General features: G+C 37.1%; 2 protein-coding genes and 1 long non-coding RNA gene across 18 annotated transcripts; all 3 read right to left on the reverse strand.

Annotated features, from left to right (window-relative positions):
• Positions 1-5,254: 5,254 nt before the first annotated feature.
• Positions 5,255-10,600, reverse strand: LOC100853517 (uncharacterized). 15 transcript variants are annotated; one of them, XR_009465023.1, is made up of 10 exons: positions 10,508-10,600; positions 10,023-10,124; positions 9,739-9,824; positions 9,337-9,445; positions 9,163-9,225; positions 8,743-8,901; positions 8,512-8,611; positions 7,725-7,853; positions 7,275-7,450; positions 5,255-5,526 (listed from the first exon to the last, which is right to left on the reverse strand). It is a non-coding gene; the product is annotated as an uncharacterized LOC100853517 (long non-coding RNA). The 15 variants fall into 15 exon arrangements; XR_009465016.1 differs by having other exon boundaries at positions 8,512-8,600; positions 9,318-9,445; XR_788346.3 differs by having other exon boundaries at positions 9,318-9,445.
• LOC100855213 (putative ubiquitin-like-specific protease 1B) lies at positions 10,601-11,756 on the reverse strand. Its single transcript, XM_019226408.1, has 6 exons — positions 11,688-11,756; positions 11,517-11,597; positions 11,319-11,429; positions 10,971-11,206; positions 10,781-10,856; positions 10,601-10,699 (listed from the first exon to the last, which is right to left on the reverse strand). Exons 1-6 carry the CDS (start codon positions 11,754-11,756, stop codon positions 10,601-10,603), a joined length of 672 nt encoding a protein of 223 aa, XP_019081953.1.
• LOC104882626 (uncharacterized) lies at positions 11,395-19,697 on the reverse strand. 2 transcript variants are annotated; one of them, XM_059734816.1, is made up of 11 exons: positions 19,542-19,697; positions 18,162-18,210; positions 16,144-16,254; positions 13,642-13,835; positions 12,955-13,533; positions 12,696-12,836; positions 12,516-12,599; positions 11,863-12,413; positions 11,688-11,772; positions 11,517-11,563; positions 11,395-11,429 (listed from the first exon to the last, which is right to left on the reverse strand). In XM_059734816.1, exons 4-8 carry the CDS (start codon positions 13,693-13,695, stop codon positions 11,913-11,915), a joined length of 1,359 nt encoding a protein of 452 aa, XP_059590799.1. In that variant the 5' UTR covers positions 13,696-13,835; positions 16,144-16,254; positions 18,162-18,210; positions 19,542-19,697; the 3' UTR covers positions 11,395-11,429; positions 11,517-11,563; positions 11,688-11,772; positions 11,863-11,912. The 2 variants fall into 2 exon arrangements, with proteins under 2 accessions (XP_059590799.1, XP_010664995.1); XM_010666693.3 differs by lacking the exon at positions 16,144-16,254.
• Between the last annotated feature and the right edge of the window lie 3,946 nt (positions 19,698-23,643).

The following is a 23,643-nucleotide window of genomic DNA, read 5'->3' on the forward strand; positions in this document are numbered from 1 at the left end:
TTAAGGGACCCTAGGTACTACCGTAGCTAAACTTCAACTCAACCTCTCCCAAGCTTCGGGTCTTCCTTTGTCACCCTTAGACCATGCCATTATATGCTTCTTTTGACTCCTCAAGTGGTCCACCAATGGTTTTTTGCTACTGTTGCTTAAGTACTACCTTAATGGCCTTTAGGTACTACCTTAGTGGCCTTCAGGTACTACCTTAAGGGACCCTAGGTACTACCTTAAGGGCCCCTAGGTACTACCTTACCAAAACTTCAACTCAACCTCTCCCAAGCCTCGGGTCTTCCTTTGTCACCCTTAGACCATGTCATTATATGCTTCTCTTCAGTCCTCAAGTGGTCCACCAATGGTTTTTTTCTACTGTTGCTTAGGTACTATCTTAATGGCCTTTAGGTACTACCTTAGTGGCCTTCAGGTACTACCTTAAGGTCCCCTAGGTACTACCTTAGCTAAACTTCAACTCAACCTCTCCCAAGCCTCGGGTCTTCCTTTGTCACCCTTAGACCATGCCATTATATGCCTCTCTTGAGTCATCAAGTGGTCCACCAATGGTTTTTTGCTACTTTAATGGCCTTTAGGTACTACCTTAATGGCCTTCAGGTACTACCTTAAGAGACCCTAGGTACTACCTTAGCTAAACTTCAACTCAACCTCTTCCAAGCCTCGGGTCTTCCTTTGTCACCCTTAGACCATGCCATTATATGCTTCTTTTGAGTCCTCAAGTGGTCCACCAATGGTTTTTTGCTACTGTTGTTTAGGTACTACCTTAATGGCCTTTAGGTACTACCTTAGTGGCCATCAGGTACTACCTTAAGGGCCCCTAGGTAACCTCTCCCAAGCCTTAGGTCTTCCTTTGTCACCCTTAAATCATGCCATTATATGCTTCTCTTGAGTCCTCAAGTGGTCCACCAATAGTTTTCTGCTACTATTCCTTAGGTACTACCTTAATGGCCTTTACATACTACCTTAGTGGCCTTCAGGTACTACCTTAAGGGACCCTAGGTACTACCTTAGCTAAACTTCAACTCAACCTCTCCTAATGCTCGGGTCTTCCTTTGCCACCCTTAGACCATGCCATTATATGCATCTCTTGAGTCCTCAAGTGGTCCACCAATGGTGTTTTGCTACTGTTCCTTAGGTACTACCTTAATGGCCTTTAGGTACTACCTTAGTGGCCTTCAGGTACTACCTTAAGGGACCCTACTACAGTAGCTAAACTTCAACTCAACCTTTCCCAAGCTTCGGGTCTTCCTTTGTCACCCTTAGACCATGCCATTATATGCTTCTTTTGAGTCCTCAAGTGGTCCACCAATGGTTTTTTGCTACTATTGCTTAGGTACCACCTTAATGGCCTTTAGGTACTACCTTAGTGGCCTTCAGGTACTACCTTAAGGGACCCTAGGTACTACTTTAAGGGCCCCTAGGTACTACTTTACCAAAACTTCAACTCAACCTCTCCCAGGCCTCGGGTCTTCCTTTGTGACCCTTAGACCATGCCATTTTATGCTTCTCTTCAGTCCTCAAGTGGTCCACCAATGGTTTTTTGCTACTGTTGCTTAGGTACTATCTTAATGGCCTTTAGGTACTACCTTAGTGGCCTTCAGGTACTACCTTAAGGGCCCCTAGGTACTACCTTACCAAAACTTCAACTCAACCTCTCCCAAGCCTCGGGTCTTCCTTTGTCACCCTTAGACCATGCCATTATATTCTTCTCTTCAGTCCTCAAGTGGTCCACCAATGGGTTTTGCTAATGTTGCTTAGGTACTACCTTAATGGCCTTTAGGTACTACCTTAGTGGCCTTCAGGTACTACCTTAAGGGCCCCTAGGTACTACCTTACCAACACTTCAACTCAACCTCTCCCAAGCCTCGGGTCTTCCTTTGTCACCCTTAGACCATGCCATTATATGCTTCTCTTCAGCCCTCAAGTGGTCCACCAATGGTTTTTTGCTACTGTTGCTTAGGTACTATCTTAATGGCCTTTAGGTACTACCTTAGTGGCCTTCAGGTACTACCTTAAGGGCCCCTAGGTACTACCTTACCAAAACTTCAACTCAACCTCTCCCAAGCCTCGGGTCTTCCTTTGTCACCCTTAGACCATGCCATTATATGTTTCTCTTCAGTCCTCAAGTGGTCCACCAATGCTTTTTTGCTACTGTTCCTTAGGTACTACCTTAATGGCCTTTAGGTACTACCTTAGTGGCCTTCAGGTACTACCTTAAGGGCCCCTAGGTACTACCTTACCAACACTTCAACTCAACCTCTCCCAAGCCTCGGGTCTTCCTTTGTCACCCTTAGACCATGCCATTATATGCTTCTCTTTAGTCCTCAAGTGGTCCACCAATGGTTTTTTGCTACTGTTGCTTAGGTACTACCTTAATGGCCTTTCGGTACTACCTTAGTGGTTTTCAGGTATTACCTTAGTGGCCTTCAGGTATTACCTTAGTGGCCTTCAGGTACTACCTTAAGGGCCCCTAGGTACTACCTTAGTTAAACTTCAACTCAACCTCTCCCAAGCCTCGGGTCTTCCTTTGTCACCCTTAAACCATGCCATTATATGCTTCTCTTGAGTCCTCAAGTGGTCCACCAATGGTTTTTTGCTACTGTTCCTTACATACTACCTTACTGGCCTTTAGGTACTACCTAAGTGGCCTTCAGGTACTACCTTAAGGGCCCCTAAGTACTACCTTACCAAAACTTCAACTCAACCTCTCTCAAGCCTCGGGTCTTCATTTGTGACCCTTATACCATGCTATTATGTGGTTCTCATATGTGTTCAAGTGGTTTACCTTTGGTTTTTTGGGACTGTAGCTTAGGTACTACCTTAAGAGCCCTTAGGTATTACCTTAGTATTCCTTAGGTACTACCTTAAGGGTCCTTAGCTACTACCTTGTCTAATGTTTAGTTTTTTGTGACTGGCTTGTTGGTTCAAGTGGGTTTTCCCCATTTTATGGCATCTCTCTCTGTTTGGTACTTCTATCATGCTACATTGAACTTGCCATGTAAAAATTGATGATTCAGTGAAACCATCTACACATACCAGATATAGGATTCTTAGTGGCTGATTTGTGTTGTAATACCGATATCTATTCATATTTGCATCTACTTGGTGAATTTATTCTATCATATGGTATTATGTAAGACTTGGCTTTCTTGCTATATTTTTTCATTAATTCTTTGTTCAGGGAAAATCAGCTAATCCTGTGACTAAAGTAGAGCTTGGAAGGGCTACTTGGACTTTTGTCCATACTCTTGCAGCTCAGGTCTGTTTAAACTTGTTGCTTTGGAGGTTTGGATATGATTTTGACATTATCAATCGGTTGACTTCTACTTAGGTCTCAACTGTCAATTGTTATTTACTTCAAATCAATCTAATTTGGACAATCTTGATGCAAAACTAATCTAAGCAACTTAAAAGCAAAACCACTGTATTTGATAATCTCTGCCATAATGCTTCCTACCTTACAGAAATGCTAAATTTAGCTAAACAATGGGGATGGACTGGCAATGACACTGAAACTCATCTGGGAAAACTTCTGAAGCAGATGATTGATGAGAGTGACCCTAAATTACCATTTGGATACATCAAATTGGATGAGGTTTACTTGCAAATAACATCATTTTGTGTTTTAGATTCTCGATTTGGTTGTGAATTAATTCTCAGGCTCTGTTGCATGGCTTGGAAATTGAATGCAATTTCATTATTGATTTTCCTCTTATGTTCCTAGGTAGCAAGACATGCAAAAATAAACTCTCCTCCCCTCAGGACCATGATGAGCGCCCTGAACAAGGTATCCTCCTAGTGTTCTCTTTTAGAGGCTTTTCAATTGTCATTAGCCAAGAAACAGAGTCAGGTATTTTTTTTTTTTGTTGCCTGATCCAGATGATGTTTACTTGCACAAGTCTTTTTGTCTAAAAACTCATCAAGCCCCAGCTTAGGAGAATGGGAAAAATATAAGGGGAAATTATAATATGGTATGGCATTTTATTGTTCTATAGAAGCTGATCACTCCCAATTGAAGTTGGAGAGGTTTGCTATGGTCTGGAGCTCCAACAAATGGTTTACAGAAACCGATGCAGTTCATCTGTTGGATTTGGTTGTTGCAGGAGGGATATGCTGTTAGCAGGTCACACATTGCCTCCAACGCAATTAAGACAAACTGCCCAATGGCAGTCTGCATTAGGATTGCAAAGGAACTTCAGCAATGTTGAGCGATTTGAGAGCAAAATGGACATTCTGCTACCTCGAGCCTTCTGGGGAAAGCTGCATCTAGCTACCTTGCCCAGCAATAGATGGTTTTATCCTTGTGCCCATCAAAGGAGGGATAAACTAAACCAACTTCATCTATTACTGCAATCCACCATACACCATCTGCTTTTGTACTTGAGGAATTGATTGATGAAAATTGTTGGAATCAATTTTCATTCAGTGTTAGCATCTTAACTTAACCGAGTCCCTAGCCAGGCTGTGGCAGAGGAGGGGGAATTCGATCAATGGAAAATGAATGTGAATCTCACCTCGCAAAGATGAAACCGGAGGCTGAAAATTCAGTGAAGAAGATGCAATTCATTTGTATTTAACTGAAATTTTCCGACACTGAAGGTCACAATTCTTTTAAATGGTACGGGACTCACCCCTTGATTTGAGATTGTAGGCTACATCCACTTTCAACGCCGGGCCATATGCTATCTGGAGCCAGTTGTCTTAAGTTAGACTTTTAACGAGGATTTTGCTTACACCGTACAGCTCGTAAGCACCTAAGCCCCAAAAATATCAAACCAGTAACAGATTCATTTCCTCTTTCCTCTGCTCAGCTGCGTGATCCAGATGCATTAAAACCAAATGGACCTTGAAGATGACAGCTAATGTATGAGCATTCAAGTACCAAAAAAGCACTGAACCTAACTTTGAAATGCTGCCAGGGAAATAATCATCCTCCATCTTCCAATCTACACCCTATTAAGCAAAAAGAAGAAAATTTCCCAACAGAGCTATGAATTTTGAGGAAGTTAATCACCACTCTTTAGGTTCTAAGGGCATCAACGCCATATTGAAAGAAATGAGGGGAAAATGATAATAGAGTTTACACTGCTAATCCAATGCAGCTCTAAGGTAATAAATACCCTTTTAGTAGAAATGCAGGCATCGTATTTGAATTCAGGGTTTCACCTAAGCTGCCAGAACCCAATGACTGAGGTCCCATAGGGGAGCAAATTTCAACTCAAAATTATAGGATTTGATTCAAAGATAGTTAAAAAAAATGAAATTCATTCTCGTGTCTCAATTTTCATTTTCCTGATACTACATTAATACTCAAGCATTAAACAGCAAAAGTTAAACCTTCCATCATAATCAAAATCTCCCAAACCAAGAAAAACAAAAACAAATGGCCTCAAAAGTTCTGAAAATTTCAGGTAACTGTTTGAAAGCAGAATGACAGAGGAAATCAACTTCTTTTTATCAGGTGCGAACAGGAGTTCCTCCAGCAGGACGAGGGGCTTGACCAGGCTTTGGCATATCATCCTGAAAAAGAAAAACAGAAATTGACTCAAGTACATGCAGAAGAAAATAAACTAAGAAAACTCAAACATTTCAAATAAATATAGTCATTAACGACACCAATTTATGTTTAACACTTTGCAAAAAATACATATCACCAATTTCTGTTTGACACTTTGAGACAAACACATAGAACATATTACAAGCATGCAAGCTGGAATGGAATATGGTTTATCATAGCACCCACTACCCACTTGGCACATACTGTATATGGGAACAAATACATAGAATCAGTGGTTCTTTGCATAGGTTTCCATTAAGAAAAATTACACAAGATGCAATGCACAGTGCATAGCTTTCTATTCACAATTCTTTATACAACAAAGGTCTACGCATAGTGTTTGATTTATCAAACTTCATACGGTATTACAAAACACTTCCTTCTCTTACTAACAGTTCCACCAACACTGATTTCCAACCTTGCCCAACACCAGTTTAAGCATTTACACAAGAATACCATAATTTAATTTATAAAACAATCGTGCATCAAACAAAGGGTTGGTATGCATTGTTAGTTTCTATTTGTAATCCTCTCATGAAAATAAAATTCGAGGCTAAAATAATACAAATGTCCAGTAGAGTAAGCTCACAAACATGCAAATATTACATTACTCACAGGTCTAGATCCTAGGACAGTGCACACATCATAAAACATTTCCCTAACTTGTTCATATTAATATCATACATGGGAAATGACATTTGCTTTCAATTTCTTTCCATCCAACAAATCTGCTGGGTTATGCTGTCCTAAATTTGAGATTGCAGGTATATGCAAATATAATGAATCCAAAAATAAAAATTCAATTAATCTCAACTCTCAATGTAATTTATTTTCCCTAGTTTTCAAACCCATTGAATGTCAAGAGCATAGCCAGTCTTGCATAACTCCATGAACACAGGTTAGGGAGAAAGTGTTGAAGTATGATCAGAGCTAATTCTAAAACAAACAAATTCATTTTTGATCAGACAGGCAGATAGAACAAGATGTTTATTCCAAGTTGTTGATTATCAATGCTAATCCCACTTTCATAGAGCTGAGTTTAATAGAACCATCAAGGTTCATGCCTCATTTTGTACAGAATATACATTGGACTTGTACAATCATTTATTTTGAATCAATAGAAATTTATTTTATTCGCTCTTTGTCTTTCCTTTTGATTTGCAAGCTATGAAATTTGTTCATACAAAATGGATTGATGGGCCACTTACCTAGTGCACAGATGGACCAATGGGCACTAATCTAACATCTATCCATTTATTTTTCGTAAAGTTAAGTATGTTTATTGTTATAGTTGCTAACATTTGAATCCATAGTTGTCATGTGCCTATTTTCCAAAGAGAGATTCCCCATTGCACATTTGTGACAAAGAAGCCTCCAAAACCAGCTTTAATGCCACCCCTAGTCCTATCACTCTTTAAATAAGACAAATTTTAACATTAACTTTCTGTCAGGAGACATATTCCAACTAACCAACTGAAGCCCAGCAGGAGATCCCAGAAAATATAATTATTGAGACGCCTATCCTGATTCTTGTACTCATGGATGTTTTCCACAAATCAATACAAGCAATTCAATTGCCTTGCTTACATTTGAATCATTCTACTAGCACCATTTCGATGCCATTGAAGAAAAACTATGCATGATCGTTTCATTCATTTGCACACATAAAAGCAACAACCACATTTCAAACAAGTTAGGACAGAACACATACCATGAACACCCTCACCAGTGAGGGCATTGAGAGAGGCTGCTAATGTGGAAACCAAGGTTTTTCCTTCCCCCGTTTTCATCTCAGCAATGGACCCATCACCCTTGGCAGCTTCGCCAACGTATTGAGTTTGGTTGACATCTTCTTAAGTGATGCTTCCATCACTGCCCAGAATACACCTGGTGAAATTAAACAAAGATTCAATAATAGAATGACTTCTTGAGATGGTACATTGAACATCGTATATTCCAGAACTAAAATGATCCAGTTTCTGCTCAGAATGCTTGAAGTTAGTTTTCTATAAGCAAATTCTTAGCACAGGTAGACTATTTTTTAGATTTCAACAAGTAATGGGGTCTTCAAACCTGTAATTGTAACAAGAAGTTTTCTAGACTGAAGTCTATGGATAGTCAGTCTCTCATTAAAAAAGCCGGAGTAAAAAGTATAGCCTACCTTGATAATTCTATCAACACAGCCAACAAAAAGCTTTCCTTGCCAGTATAACAGTGCAGTTACGGCAGAGTCGGAAGCAATAGATCCAACTGGCAATGCTTCTATTTGAAGATCATCTCCTGCTATTTCCTACAAATAAAGGGCCATGAGACTTATTCATTGAGCAAATGCAACAGACCTTTCATTCAAGGTTAGATTTAAATAAAAACCAAAAGTTGAAAGAGAAAACAGAATTGAAGGTTAAAAAGAACTTCAAAGTGCTAATATGTTTTACAGCATCCATCATTAATTATGCTTATAAGCCAAGCAAACACCATAGCACATCATATTATATGAAACTTAAAATGATGTACGATATTAGAAAATCCCAAAATTCTCAATAAAAAGACATGATTTGGCTGGGCTAGGATAATATGTCCAGTCAAAAGCGGCTTTTTGAATCTCAAATCTCCACAAGTCTTCACATAATCACAGCATTTAACAAATTTTGGGTGCTTTATCTCAGAAATCAAAAGTAGAAACTCTCAATCAGTCAGCAAAGCTACTTTCTAAACGGGAATTATAAGAAAATGTATTCTTGCTTAATAGGATTTAAGTTAAGGATGGTGATCAACATGACTTAACCTCTCCAGATGAAGACCAAATGCTTTATAACATTTCTTAAGTTCTAATCCATGTCAAATGATTTGAAAATTTTTATTCACGGATAACTGATGATTATGGTATGTAACTAGACTGCAGTTGTGGCAGTTATTTCCAGCCATACGATCCTGGCTAAATAACTGACCTCCATGAAACGTTGATACACAGAGCGTGAAGAAAACTTGGGGTAAATGAAAAGGCTACCACCACAGCAGCTTATAGCCAGAATACTCCCTGCAACACCACTGAAAATTATTGTGTTTTATACTATTTTCCCATTTCAAGGTACTAGATGAAAAAATAAACTAGTAAAAGCAATGGGAATTTGTCCCTTTCAGCAATGTTATACTAAAAGCTGAGAATTCTGTGAGCTAACCTTCCAGCATATTCCATAGACCGCTTCTTCAACAATGGAATGAAAAATCCCGCTATACGTGGCAGTTCCACCATTCTAAACCATTCAACCAATTCTGGGTGCCTTGCCTTCAACTGGCTTTCTATGTTCTGCTCGACCGAGTTTATTATTGGGGACAAGCTAAATGAAATGAAACAAAATTTTAGTCCTAGCATACAAGGTTGCAATCACTGTTTGCCTTTGAAGTGAGGATGAGACATCAAAACTGAGCCACAAGTGATGGAATATCAAACAAAACTTCAAAAAGATGTTTTTAAGCATAGCATGTGCAAGTTTCACTAGTTAACCAACTACTACTTCTAGGACTAAAGCAAATCCATTAACATTAGAGTTGTATAAGACGATTTTAGAACTGTCAAGAGAAGCATATAATAGGCTCACAGTGGGATGGATTTGGCATAAGATGGACCAGTCTGTAGACATCTTCAAAGAATCCAAGAGATACTGTCCATTACAGATTCAATATCAGCAGTATGCAGATATTCAATAGGTGTTATTCATGATGATGACACAAAATAGAATTCACCATATCTTACTTAAAAATTTCAGCTTCACCTCTCATATAGCAGAATTAGCTTGGCCAAATAGTAGGCAGAATAGAAATCAATTTCTTCAACCTAACCAATAGTTTCTCATATTTCATGGCTCTCTTAGAACTACGCACCTGCAAAAAGGTCATGGAGTAACCTCTTTAGCTCAACGAAAATTTCATATACCAATGCATTTTTTATAGTCAGTGGTAAATTAATCTAAAAGCACCTAACAAAAAGGGGGTCACAATCCAAATATATCGGAAGTATGCAATGGGTGCCCAAAGTAAAAATGGTAAACCAAAAAATAGCTATATAGTTTTTAGAGGGCTTCAGTCTTGGGCATGCCTACATTTACAAACAAAAATCAAAATAGGAACAGTTATATTATAAAGTCTGAGTCATGATGAGAATGTCTTATGATCACATCTCTTTCTCCAGCAGCCACGATTCCGAATTGTAACATTGCTCATGTCTTTATGGTTGTCAACCATCTTGTTTTCCAATTGTCGCCTGCAATTAAGAAAAAATAATAATAATAATAATAACGTAAGTTTTATTTGTATCGTTGAAAGTAGCAAAAAACAGAAGCATCTAATGAAATTCATAACACAACAAAAAAAGGAAGTCAATAGTATAATGGTAGCTCTTTCACATGATACTAACAACTTTAACATACAGATCCAAACCATCCAAGAAATGAGAACTTACAACTGGCATGTGCAAGCGAGATTGCATTAATGAGGAGAACCTTGGTATTTTCTTGTTCTTCTTTTCTCAGTGCTTTCCCAGCTTACGAACCACCTCCAGATTCTGCACCATTAAATTTCCACTGATAAAGCCTACATGCTCAAATATTCAAACAATAAGCCTCTATATTTTTCAGCAGATATAATTCTGGTATAAAGGTTTTAGTAATAACTATCAAAATCACTTGACAAGGTACTTATCACAGAAAAAAATAAATTAATAAATTAATAAATAAAATACTTCACAGGGTATTCATTTTAATGTGCGTCTTCTCTTATCAAAACTCGCAAGAACACTAATTTATTGGCTTAGTTCATATGTATTTAATTGTGATTCCAGGAAAAAGTCTACTTTTATGCCTGAGTTTTTTTTATTGGAAAGGTAATTCCCTCAAATATAAATTTTCAAGAGAAACAAACAACAGAGAAAAAAATAGAGGGTGCCACCTTCTGATTATGCACTCCCGGCACCACCAGCCCCACTCTCATGCAAGTACGGTTCCATCATTGACCTTGCCTGTCCAAGGTGGCCTCTATTAATCAAATTCGACACGCCTTCAAGACCTTATCTTTAGCATTGTTTGCCGCATTAGTAACCAAAGTAACGACCAGCCTCAGTCGATATAGATGCATCTTGTCCTGCACAACACACACGAAAATCATATGCTGGTTTGGTAAAAATTCAAATAAACCAATTTCTAAAGTATTGGTTGCACTTACCTCCGCAATTGAATGTGCTAGTGTCGCCCCATTCCAATGTTCCATGTACTTGATTGCGAACATGCCACAATCATATCTACACCACCAATTGCATTACACCAATCATATGCATACATCAAGCATAAAAGACAAATACATCAGTACCGCATATTTAATGATACGTCAAATAATAACGGTTAAAGTAATCTACCCATTTAGTTGTTGCACAATTTGGGGTTGCACATGCTGGAATTTTGAGACCTCCACTCGCCTGAGCATGCCATGAGCATGGAATGCTTGATCAATTGCATCAGACAAGCGTCTCGATACGGCACTTATCCCGTTACCCCTTCTTAAAGGCAACGAAGATAAGATGTCGACCCTTGAAGCTGGAATATTGACCACATGCACGTGCCAATGGTTGTTGTCGCAGACGGGAAAAAATAGCTACACACATATTGATGACATTGCCATTAATAGGTTAGTAGGGCACTATAATATGATAATTAAATGAAACAAAGACTTTGACCTTGATGCCATTGTACTAGGTTTGACGTACCATATCACAACTAGAGAAATCATGGCCCACAAATTCAGCATGAAGGAACATCCGACACCGCTCTTTGATTTCATGCTTTTTGGCATTTGGCGTAAGGCTGGCTAGCACCACCTGTCCATTTGTTCTTACAGCTCACCACATAGTCTCCAATTTAAAATAATAGATAAACGCATTAAAGAATTATGATTAAGGCCTCACGAAGAATGATGGGTCGAAATAGTGTGCACGCGGTGGTATATCTTGTTCTGCATTCATCATTCGGCAGACCAGTCCGACAATCTGAAAATGTACACATGTAAATGACCATAAAACATAATAATGTGCATCTTATATAACAACCAAGGCAGAATAGAAATCTTTGAGACATACCGCACTATTTACCCAACGGCCTCCATTGAGCGAAGAAAGCTCATCCCGTGTTATATATGTGCCATGCATATCGCACAAGATCTCGCTGCATTATCAAAAATGTGTTAAGTCAATAGCCATAAACGTTAACAATAATGTCAACTTTAACAATAAATGGTGAATTCATGTGAAGTACCTTGGCTCACCATCTTCGAACAACGCATAATCCGCAACCAACCTTTCTTGTTAGCTGATTTTAGGAAATAGTTGAACACATTGCGAGACGAAAGGGGATTTGCAAATGGTGGCTGGCTTGACAAGCCTTTTCGCTGTGTGTTTAACTCTCCACCTAGGGGTAGGAGAAGGCTCTTTGCTGCCACGGCCTTCTTGAACTCCAATTTGCACCCCTTCAAGTGATTGCAATTCAGCACTCTTTTGTGAAGGTGGGAATGTGGCGTGGTCAATACATGGGTCATCATCTACTGCTGCATCGGTGACTCTTTGCTGGCCAGAATGAGTGCTTGCGGCACCGGATCCTTTTCTCATCATTTCATCACTACAAGGATGCACACCGGTGCTTCCCTCGTCTTTCTTTCTTTCTACATTCACAACTTCTTGTGGTGGGGTGAGTGCACACCCACTTTGTCCTCCAGTGGACCTTGCACGTAGTGTGGCAATGTCTTGTGCCACAGATGAAGCAAGGCTCATAAGATGTTCAGAATTCCGACTTAGCCGTGCTTCAATGGTCTAGTGTTAGGGAGAAGGAATATCAATTAGTACGATCAACTAGAATGAGGATGGTGCTCAAGTTTGTTTGTGAAGTCATAAAGTCGTAGTGCCATGGCGTACCTCAGTTGGGTCATCAGAGTGTGAGCAACCCGTCTCATATGGATGTCCATCATTATGTGCAGAAGGTGTGCTTCCCTGTATGACCTGCCCATACATCAAACAAACATTGATGATTACTTTGAAACATAAATTAATGATAACACCCAACTACGTTTATGGAGTTGCTGAATTTTAGCATACCTGGACATGGCCATAATTGCCATAGGTGTGTATTTCGGCAGCCAAGCGCCTCTTGACTTGCTCATCTGTCCATGCAGCCGAAAGTGGACTGCAGACTTCAACTTGGAAAGTCGTCATATAGAACTTGCTGATATAGAAAAGCTGTGAAGTGGGAATCAAATATAAGTTGGTTAGAGAAGCTATTACAAGATCAACAAAAGAAGAAATTATTTTGGTAGACGCATATGACATTAATGTGGAGAGGTTGAGAAACAAATACCTGAAGAAACAAGACACAACCTCTAATATATGTCGGGTGACTTGTACGATAGTCCCTTATCCCATCCTCGACATATTGGAGAACAAACTTGGCCCAATTTTTGCGCACCCCCACTTCACTATCCCAAACCGTGTCCCACAAGTCATGCATACCTTCTTGTTTTGAGTTGGGGGCAAGGATAGTGGCACAGGCGAAAATGAGGAAGGATTTCATGAATTCTTCGCCAACTGGTAGATCACGCAAATTAGCTTCCAATATTTTGATGTCGTATGTGCGATTGGGTGTGCCACGCCTATTGTAGATGAGAATGTCAACGCCATTGTCCGGGATGCCTAGCACCTCTCTAACATCTTTGGGCGTGACTGGGACAACAACTCTTGTTGCCATGCATAAGTGGTGGTAGCCAATGTCGTAATTGGCCACTATCCACGTTATTAGCTCATAACGCAATTCTTTATAACCAAGCTGCAGCAAGCCCCTGAATCCCATATCACTGATGGCATTTTTCTTATCCATTGGGAGGGTATCCATGATTGATAGGAATTTCTTTCTCGAGCAGCGGGATTTTGGTAACTTAACCTACAACATGAAAGAAGGAAAATATATTACAAATATGTCGCAATTCCAGAGTTAAGCCTCAAGAGTAATAGTTTTAAAAGTAGGTTAAAGGGCTGTCAAATATTTTACCGCTTCAGATCTTGATGGAACATGGCTTCTCCGCTTCCTTTGTCTGCTATCCATGTGTTTAATAAATGAAGTGCTTCTTTTCCTTGAGTATTTTCAGCAACGGCGTAGACTAGTAGTTGGGGAAAATTATGCACCAAGAGATTGTGAATGGAGCATCACCGTGATAATAGCAATATAAGGGGTAGATGCTGCATCTGCACAATGAAATGAGCAGTTTTATATATGTATTCCTCATTAACAGCATAACAATCTTAAAAGGCCACATGTATAGTGTTGCATTTGTATCTGTTGATCAAAATTGATCTCAAATAAAATAAAAATGAGTTCAGAGGTCAAAGAGAATTCATAAAGTTTACATAAAACAGTTGTCCCTATGTCTGTGAATGATGGATTTTGATTTACAACCTGTATAAGCTTGTTTAGTACAACAATAACATTTGTTCAAGTATTGTACAACACAGTTCTTAATAAATGGGAGCTTGATATTTACAATATACCTTAAATTGGATTAAAAAAGTACACCACTATATGGTTTTCAACAAGATTAGCCTACTAAGAAATGAAGCAAAAGGAATTATGATAAAATTCTTGATGTAATATTACCCATTACAACACACCAATGATAAGTGTTACATATGTGTTCTTGGTTGGTAACAACCTTTAGAAGAGTGTTCAAAACATGTAATGGATATACAAAAAACACATAGTTTCAGTCATGGAAGAATGTGACAGCTTTGCACAAAATATAAATTCACATAGTAAACAACGTAAACCAATTATGAACAATTAGGGACTTTTAACCCATTTCTTCTGATCATTCCTCTCTAAGAACTCAACCTTTGCCCTCTAAGCCCTCCCATCTAGGTAGGACATAAATGAATTGCATGTCTTGAAAGCAAACACTTAATACATTGATAGCAATTTCATTTCTCCTTGTTCAGCATTTTAGTTTGCAAGTATGCATATAAAATAGTTGTCTATTAAATTTTACATATCTTAACCATTCCTATATTGAGTCCATTGAGTTTGTAGGCTGTTCAGGTATTTTCCAAAAGCTTTTAACATCAAATCATTACTTTCAAACTCCTCCATGAGGACATTCTATGTCCCTTGTAGTTGACCTTCAGTTTTTGAAATGCAAGACCATATGCATAAGTCAAACTATGCAAGTGTTCAAACTATTAAAAAACTCCCATAGTATATCATAAGCCTCTAACATAGTTTTTCTTTTTTTTTTTTCCCCCTAAAAATGCATGCATATGCTAAGCATGCAAACACATACAGCAAGTACTGTTTGAAGGATGATAAGTAACATGTTCAATACAGCTATTTTCTTCATTTTCATCATACTTAAACAAGTCATTTTCTACATGATATAAAAGTTTTTATAATATAAATACAAGGTGAATCATTTATGAATATCTGCAAAATAATAATTATTATTATATCATCACTGATATATTTTGATCTTTTTTTTAATAAAAAGATTGGTCCAGTTATAGCTGCCAAATAATCTTGAATCTTCTCCTGCGAGCCAGTACCTAAAATCATCCATCAAGCAAATAGCCATAAAACCTAGAATTACAACTTAAACCACATGGTTAATTAGGCACCAGTAAAGTCATTATTTTTCCCATCAAAAGCACCAGCATATTTAGCCTAGGACCAAAGTAAATAATTAAAAACTTGACAAACCCTTAGGACCATCTCTAATGTAATGAATTTGATTCATCATACTATATTATTAAAATAAAATCAAACAAAGCATGTTTAGTTTAATAACTAGAAATCAAATTTCCCAAAAAAAAATTAAAAAAAGAGCCACATTTAGCCAAACAAAAATTCCACAACATAGAGAGCTCTGTCGATGGGAATCATTGACCAAAAAAGAGAGGAAGACAAATTCTATTTTCTGAGGATGCCAACAAAAATCCTCACTTCCTCAACAATCATAGTGTCATATAAAAGACAACATGAAACAAAAGAAAACTTTTTTCTTGAAACCAAAAATTTTTTAATCTTTCCTTTCATCATTTTTCTCACAATCTATGTCAAAGATTGGAGGGGGAAAAAAAAAAGAAATCTCATATTAGGACTGGTTGAAATGGATTAGGGTTACAAAAAGACAATGAAGATGAGGATAAACCTACATCTCCTTTATTGTAAGTGTGACCAATAGAAAAGTGATGCTCTAAGGGCAAATTAGGGCAACCCAAACAAAAGTTCAATTCCTTAGATGACTTAGAATTGATTGCCAACTTTTTAGAAAGAGACTCATTCTTTGTTTTGGAGGATTGGGCAATGAATATGCTTCCACAACTAAAGAAAACATAGGAATGAAAGGGAAAGAGGATGTGCTCTTAGAGCATCTAATGTCAATGTAGAATGTCACAAGTATCCATTTTGTGATTCTTTTTCATAGGCAAAACAAAAATATTACTAATAATGCCTAAACAAAAAAGGGTCACAACAAAGTAAATGGATATGCAAAGGGTACCAAACCTGTGAAGAAAAGGATAAAGTAGCAAAAAGCACCTCTCTCCCATGAAAAAGTGTCCAACCAATCAACAAACTTTAATGTAAAGATTGAGGTTCCATCTAAAAACTTCCTACCTAAAGCCAAAGAGAACGCAAGAATGAGTTCTTGAAAGCATGAATCACTTGTTCCACATTTTCAAACATTCTACTATTCCTCTCCTTCCAAAAACTGTGACACATGTATTCATGATAACTAAGACAATTTTTGAAAACTAGAGAAACTTCTTATGGTTTATATTTGCAATCTTAGGAAACTTGTTGTAATTTATATGTACAATACTCTCATTCATGTACTCTCTTTTATACCTCATCATTTTTATAGGCCTTGTTGCTTCTTGCAAACTTATATCTTTATCCTATTTGAGAACCATATCCATTCTTCTCACCACTATTCAGGTAGGGCATGGTTCTATTACCTTACTTTTCTCCACACCATGAACTTGTTTCAATCATATTCATAGATATGTGAATCTTTGAAGACTGTTGAATTGTAGTGAAGTGGTAAGCCTGGTAACTCCAAATGGAAGAAAGCACTATCTTTAAACATCAAATCTTAACTTTTGACTTCTGAAAATATTTCTATGAACAGAAGGGTTTTGAAAACATTTTCTAGACAAAAATGAACTTCCAAAATCATCTTAAAAAATAGCATAACAATCCATAACCAAGTGTATCAACTCTCAATACACAATAATAACAAAAATACAAAAACCAGCTTAGAATATGAGTCACAACAAAACTATCACCACAAGAAAAGAACAAACACACATCATTACAAGGAGTAAAGACTAACTCAATAAATAATAAGGTAGAGTGAACTATAAATGCCAAAATGAAATAATCAATTTACAAACTAAATTTACAAGTGATATTATTGATTACACAAGTCTAAGTGTACTAATAGTAAAACAGGTAGAGCTCCTTAACCATGTCTTTTCAAACCATTGCTAAAACAAATTTAAAGAGTAAGACCATAAAGGATGGAAATTTAAAAAGACATCTCATTCACATCAACGATGGAGATTTTTAAGAGTACTAAATTTATCATGTGGCGACTTGCAATTCATCCTAAAACATCTTCGATAGCTACCTCAAGTTGTGTAGTCTTCCTTGAGATGACATAAAAGTAGCCAACTTCAACATATCTCAACTTTGTGTCAGTAAGTTTCTTGAGAAGATAGTTTGATGTCAGGTTTAGGGTTTAGGGAATCACAAGCGGTCTCACTTAAAACCCAGTCTACTAGACAGAGATTCAATGAGGAGCCACCATTCTTGGGACCAATTTGGAAAATCAGTTTGAAATTTATCATTCCAATGGAAGAACCAAGAATGATCAAAAGGTCTAAAGAAAAAGGTATAAAGCCAAGCATTAATATAATCATGATAATTATATGAACTTGATTTGAAATTTTGAAAAAACATTTTGTGGGTATTAGGAGCTTGGTTTGAAGCAGTTGTCTGAGTAAGGGTTTGAAAAGGGTTTAGGGTTTAGGGTTTAGGGTTTAGGGTTTATCTCAACCTGATAAAGACAAAAGCATGTAAGAAAAAATAAGAAAAAAATAATTATATAGCAATCAAAAAAATAATGATTTCATTTTAATTATTGACTATGTGCATTTATAAGCCGTGAAGACAATATTAAAATGAAATTATGACTAAAGCCGACAATGAAGACCACTAATAAATATTAAAATAACATAAGAAGTAATTCTTAGACCAAAGTTATGAAGAGAACAAAAAAATTTCAAAATAATACATGAAGTTCTTCTTGTACCAAAGTTATAAGGTAGCATGAAATTCAAAGAGAGGTTAATAAAGAAAATACTTAAACATGAAATAACACCATTAGATAGTTTATTTTTTGTATTTTTCATCTTTTCCAAGAGGACCATAGAGAGAGATGCACTTCATCTTTGCTACACTTTCAAACAAAATATTCAAACCATAAAGTGAATTTCCTAATTAGAATTGAATATGAATACCTTTTCCGACTCCACTCACGCCCTTGAACCTTTGCCATTATCACCCAACCTAAATCATAAAATTAAAAAAAAAAATTAAAAAATCCATTTTATCTTGCTAAGAATAATTGCACATTTGCACATAAAACCATAAAAAATAAGAATAAAAATTCAAATATTCAAAAAAGAAAAAAGAAAAAGCATATTAATTAACACTAACAAATCTTCCTATCATTGTTCTTATATCATATATTAAAGGTCTTTGAGTTGGCTCTTTTTCAACATTTAAACTTTAACTCAACCTCTTTCAATGAAGGCAAACATTAGCGAACTAGAATTGCTTAATATCATTTTTTTTATATGGATCTTGCTACGCCATTAAATTATTCACACAAAATCATTAAAATTCATGATTCACATAGAAGAATGCTACTAGAGCAGTTTCATATGCTAAAATATTCTTTGTTCATACCAAGTCTTTTCTTTTAGAGTAAACGCCTAAGCTCAGTTTCTTGTAATATCACCAAAATCTACGTAACATCACCAAAATTTTTCCAAAAATAATCAAATAATCTTTACGTTAAAAATCCTCCCAACTAGAATGCAATTAATCATCAATTTAACTCTAAGAGAGCCAAAGATAAACAACCATCAAGACTTGCAAGTTCTCAAGTTTAAGTAAATTATAAGACAACAAGTAAATCAAATAAATTATAAGGAAAAAGAATCATCTTAACCCAAAAGAGTGATCACACATATCAAATATGTTATTAAAGGGAGGCTCAAGGCATTGTTATTTGTTCAACTGATTTTTTTCTTTTCTATTTTTTTTGGGGAATGCAGAAATCCTGTCCCAAACTGCACCAAACTTTTTTTTGAAAAGAAACAATTTTCCCAACAATTTAGAGACCGTCTTCATTTTCTTTCAATTAATTAAACCAACAAAAAGAGAGTAGTGCATTTAGCTTCTTAATAATAAAAACAAAAACAAAAATGTTATTACAGAAAGCCAAATTCATAAATTTTTCATAATGGTCAGGAAACAGAGGACCGTTTGGTTTCTGGAAAAAAAAAGTAAGAAAACAAAAGGAAAAAATGGAATATTCATGAAATCTTAAAAAATCCCTCTTTTTGGCTATTAATATGCCATGGACAGAGATTCCATCACCGCCCAATTTCATAATATGAAATTTTCACTTCAGAACCTTTAACCCTAAGACCTTCCGGATTTATTTATTTATTTTCTACTAAACACAGATTCGAACAAACTTCACTTTAGAACTACTAACTCTAAAACAAAAAGTCGTAAGATTTCTTCATTTTAATATCAAATTTCTCAGAAACCAAACAAGGAACAAAGAAAATGGAAAACGGAAAAAATAATAATAACAATAATCGTACCACGCGAGGGTGACATAAATGAGAGATTTGAGTGAAAATGGAAAGAACTTGAGGCCTGAGAACAGTGAGAAGGTTAGAACGAAGTCAGGAATAGCTAGGGTTTCTGAGAGCTCCTTCATTTATTGAGAAAGATCTGACCCGGTGTATTACTTCACATCACAGTTGATAAGTACACCTCTCTAGAAAGCGTCAAAAAAACCTAACCTTTTTTCTGTACTATTAAAATAATAATAATAATAATAATAATTAATTTAAAATATTTTCATAATTTTTTATTAAAAATATTTTTTGAGAATTTTACAAAAAAAAATTCAAATAATTTTGTATATATGCATATTTCACATACGGTTCCAATGGATGGAGTCATTTTTTATTGTGAAACTTTGATTTTATTTTTATTTTTAAGTTAAACAATAAGTTATTTTAGTTTTTTTTTTTAAAAAAAAAGGAAAAAAATTTTTGATTTTTTTTTATGTTAAACAATAAGTTATTTTAGTTTACTTTTAAAAAAAATAAAAAGAAAAAAACTATGTATGAGATACAAGTTTGCAAATCGAAAAAACAAATTCAACGTTAAATTATGTATCGATAAGGTATGGTGATAAGTCATAACATTCATTTAAACTTATTTACTTATCGTTTCTACTAAATAAATATTCAAAAGAATTATGATAATTAATTGATGAATTATGGATACAAATGAAAAAATACTATAGATAGGCAAAAGAAGTTGCAATAATAATCTATAAATAATGAGAGAATTGCTTAATTAGAAAGAAAAAAAAGTTTTATTATTTCAAACATCACAAAATAATTTAAAGAAATTTTGATAGAATCTTATAGACCCCTTTTTTCTTTTTCTTCTTTTCTTTCTTCAATCAATTTCTGTGCAGTTGGGGTAAAGAACTCCACAGACTCAGGATGAACTCCATTAAGAGTAGCGACAACTTGCTCAGCTGATGACTCCAAAACCTCTTCGACGACTGGTGGGCTAGTTAACTCAAACTTGCATCCCACATCACGTTCAAGGGATTTGACTGTTCTCCACTGGCTAATAGTAAACATCATAATGGCAGTGCCCCATTTCCAACTGCCCTTTATTTATTTATTCATTTTTTATTTTGGTTTTGCCACCTTCGGGGAGCACCCATGGAGGAGTAGGATAACACTTCATTTTGGAGGAGTGGGGGACGACTTCCATGCTTAGCTGCATGGGACGCATGGCCAAGGACACCACCACCTCGCCATGGTGGTGGTTGAGATGGGACTTGTTTTGGAACGGATGACGGATGATAAGTATGGGAGCAGTGGAACCAGTGAGGGGGAGCTTTTCAAAGAGATTTGGATAGAGCAAGTTTCGAAGGAGGTGGGAGAAGAGTTTTTGAGAGCTTAGAGAGAGAGGTTTGCTTGGGGGAGAACGAGAGAAAAAAAAAAGACTAAGAAGAAAGGGTCTAGTAGAGGGAGGAGAACGAGTTGGGTATTCTAGGAGATAGAGATAAAGAAGATATTTTTGGGTTGCTTGAGCTACCTAGGGGAGTTTTTGAGCAGAAGGTAAGAGCTTAAAGAAGAAAGGAAAGCTAGTTTTGACTAAAGAGAGCTTGAAACAGAGAAAGAGTCATTTCAAGTTGAACAGAGGAGGAGTTTGTCATTTTGGGTCCATGTATGACTTCCACATGCTTCACGTATCTCATTTCGAATGATTCTATTCCATTTTCCTACTGTTTTTTTTTTTTATTCAACTTGGTGCTTGAAGGTGTATATTTGGTGTTATGCATATTTATGAAATGCCAAAACTGATTTTTTTCATACATCTTCATTGATTGTTTCAGGCTCCATTTATGAACAACTTGAGCGTCCCTCTGTTTTATGAATGCTTTGAATACGAACCCTCCTTCCCTGAGCTTAATGTACCAAAATCACATTCTCAATCCCTTTTGATCCCATTTTTTGGAGCGTGTGGCATCATGTTTAGGTTGGTCGTTGTGATCAGAATGCTTTCGAGAGAACTCAGGTGAAGAAGATGATGGTCTAATAAGGTCAGATTCGTGAAAACAATATCAAATGGCCATCTATATGAGATACTCACACGAAGACTGAAGGTGCAGTGACCACTTTTTTTTTCTCTCAAACCCTAAACCCATCCTCCCTACCCACTGTCATCATGCTCACTGCCCGTATCCAAACACCCATCCCACTACTTCTTTTCATCTTTCCATACCCATAATGCCCATTCGTCCCACTACTTTCCATCACTCACCCCACCATTCATTCCCCATTCATTTCTTTTCAATCCTCCCATGTGCATGACCTTCTAACATCCTTCCAAAGCTTTCCCTTGAAATCCATTTTTCATGATTACCAAACCCACTTCCCATTATATTCCATCATCCATTTCGCTGATAACATGCACACCATCACCCTCAATGGTCCCTACCATACCCATCTACCCACAACCCTAATACATAATACCCACACCTCCATCCTTTAATACCCCTCAAACCCACTACTCATATCTCATATTCCATCATACCCATCACCATGCCCATTTGCCCACACTTCATGCCTACTATACCATCACAACTCCTACTTACCATGCCCACATTCCCATTACCACCTCATCTCATCACCTTTCCACCATGCCTGTAACCATACCACAGCTATACCCATATTTCATCTTCCAAACCCACTGCCCATGGTCGATACCCCCCTCATTACCTCATCTTATCTATCTATTCTACCACTAAATGCACCCTTATCATCACCCTTTATTGCCCAATCTGTCACCCCAACCTTCGTACACATCATACTCACGCCCATGCTCATCTCCTTCAATCATCAGAGCTATTTCCTACCCGTAAAGCCTGACAATGCTACATCCGAGCCTAAGCATAGTAAAGTTGAAATATTCAAAGAACAAGTGACTTCATCAGGTACCTGCTTGATGAGGAGTTGTTAACAGATGCTTCGAATATAAATGAGGCTGCTACACAATTGATCATGCCCCATGGAAGCTATCAATAGGCTAACAAAGATGAATGTGGTCCAAAGTCGTACCCATTTATGCTTTGACTTAAGCACTCTTGTGGAAAAGTCTCTAATAAGCTCTACAGTCTCACATCTAACATAGGACGACCATGAATAGTGTGGTCAACGGGCATTTTAGAGCTTTAGTAGCTCAGTTTTGGCAGGTTGAGAATCCACCCATGGGTAAGAATGATGGCCAAGAGAGTTAGTTGGAGATGATTACATTCTGGTTGCGGGAAGCCTCCATTTTTCTAAAACCAGAGACGCAACCAAAGGCGTCTTGATAAACGCCGATCATCCTTCGCATTTGCTTTGAATTTTCTCTCTTCCACCTGCAACAAAAATGAGAGAGTGCATTTCCATTCACTTTGGTCAGGCCGGTATTTAGTGAAACTGGTGTTGGTGCCATTTTTGTGGATCTTGAGCCGCTGTGATTGATGAAGTGAGGATTGGGGCATACTGATAGCTTTTCCACCTATACCCTATTCACTACTCGATCTCTTTGCCATCTTTCCTCTTCCCTTAACTACATGGCATGCATAATATTTTCTAGCATAGAAAAGATGGGAATATTGATTTGATAGGCCCGGTTTCTCAAGCTGCTCGTCGTGGTGGAAGACGTGTCTTTGGGAGCATTTACAAAATTCTGATGTGCATAAAGGTAATAGGAACGACGGCTGGAGAGTTGCAAAGGTTGTGTTGCCAGCTCATCTAGGGACATCATGACCTAGGTCGCGATTTTCTCTCTCATGTTGGGCCCTCAAGATTTTCTCAAGGTAAACTCATTGAAAGGTCTCCCCTAGGCTCACTGTTGGCTGGTTCATTTGATCCACTCAGTGAGTTGATAGTAAGAGCACCCTTGCATGTTTCCAATTTGTATGGTTTACATGGCCACCCTTGACCCACCCAAAGTGCCACACCTTTTCACTTACTTATGTATCTATTTGTTTATTCTTATTATCTCTTCGTATTTTGATACCCAAGCTCAATTTTCCAAAATTTCGACTTCCGAATTTAATTTCAATTGTAAATTTCCACTATTTACGTTCATTTATTTAATCATTGTTTTCCTTATTAT

This window comes from Vitis vinifera, chromosome 2 (assembly GCF_030704535.1).
Source record: "Vitis vinifera cultivar Pinot Noir 40024 chromosome 2, ASM3070453v1".
Lineage (NCBI taxonomy): Eukaryota > Viridiplantae > Streptophyta > Magnoliopsida > Vitales > Vitaceae > Vitis > Vitis vinifera.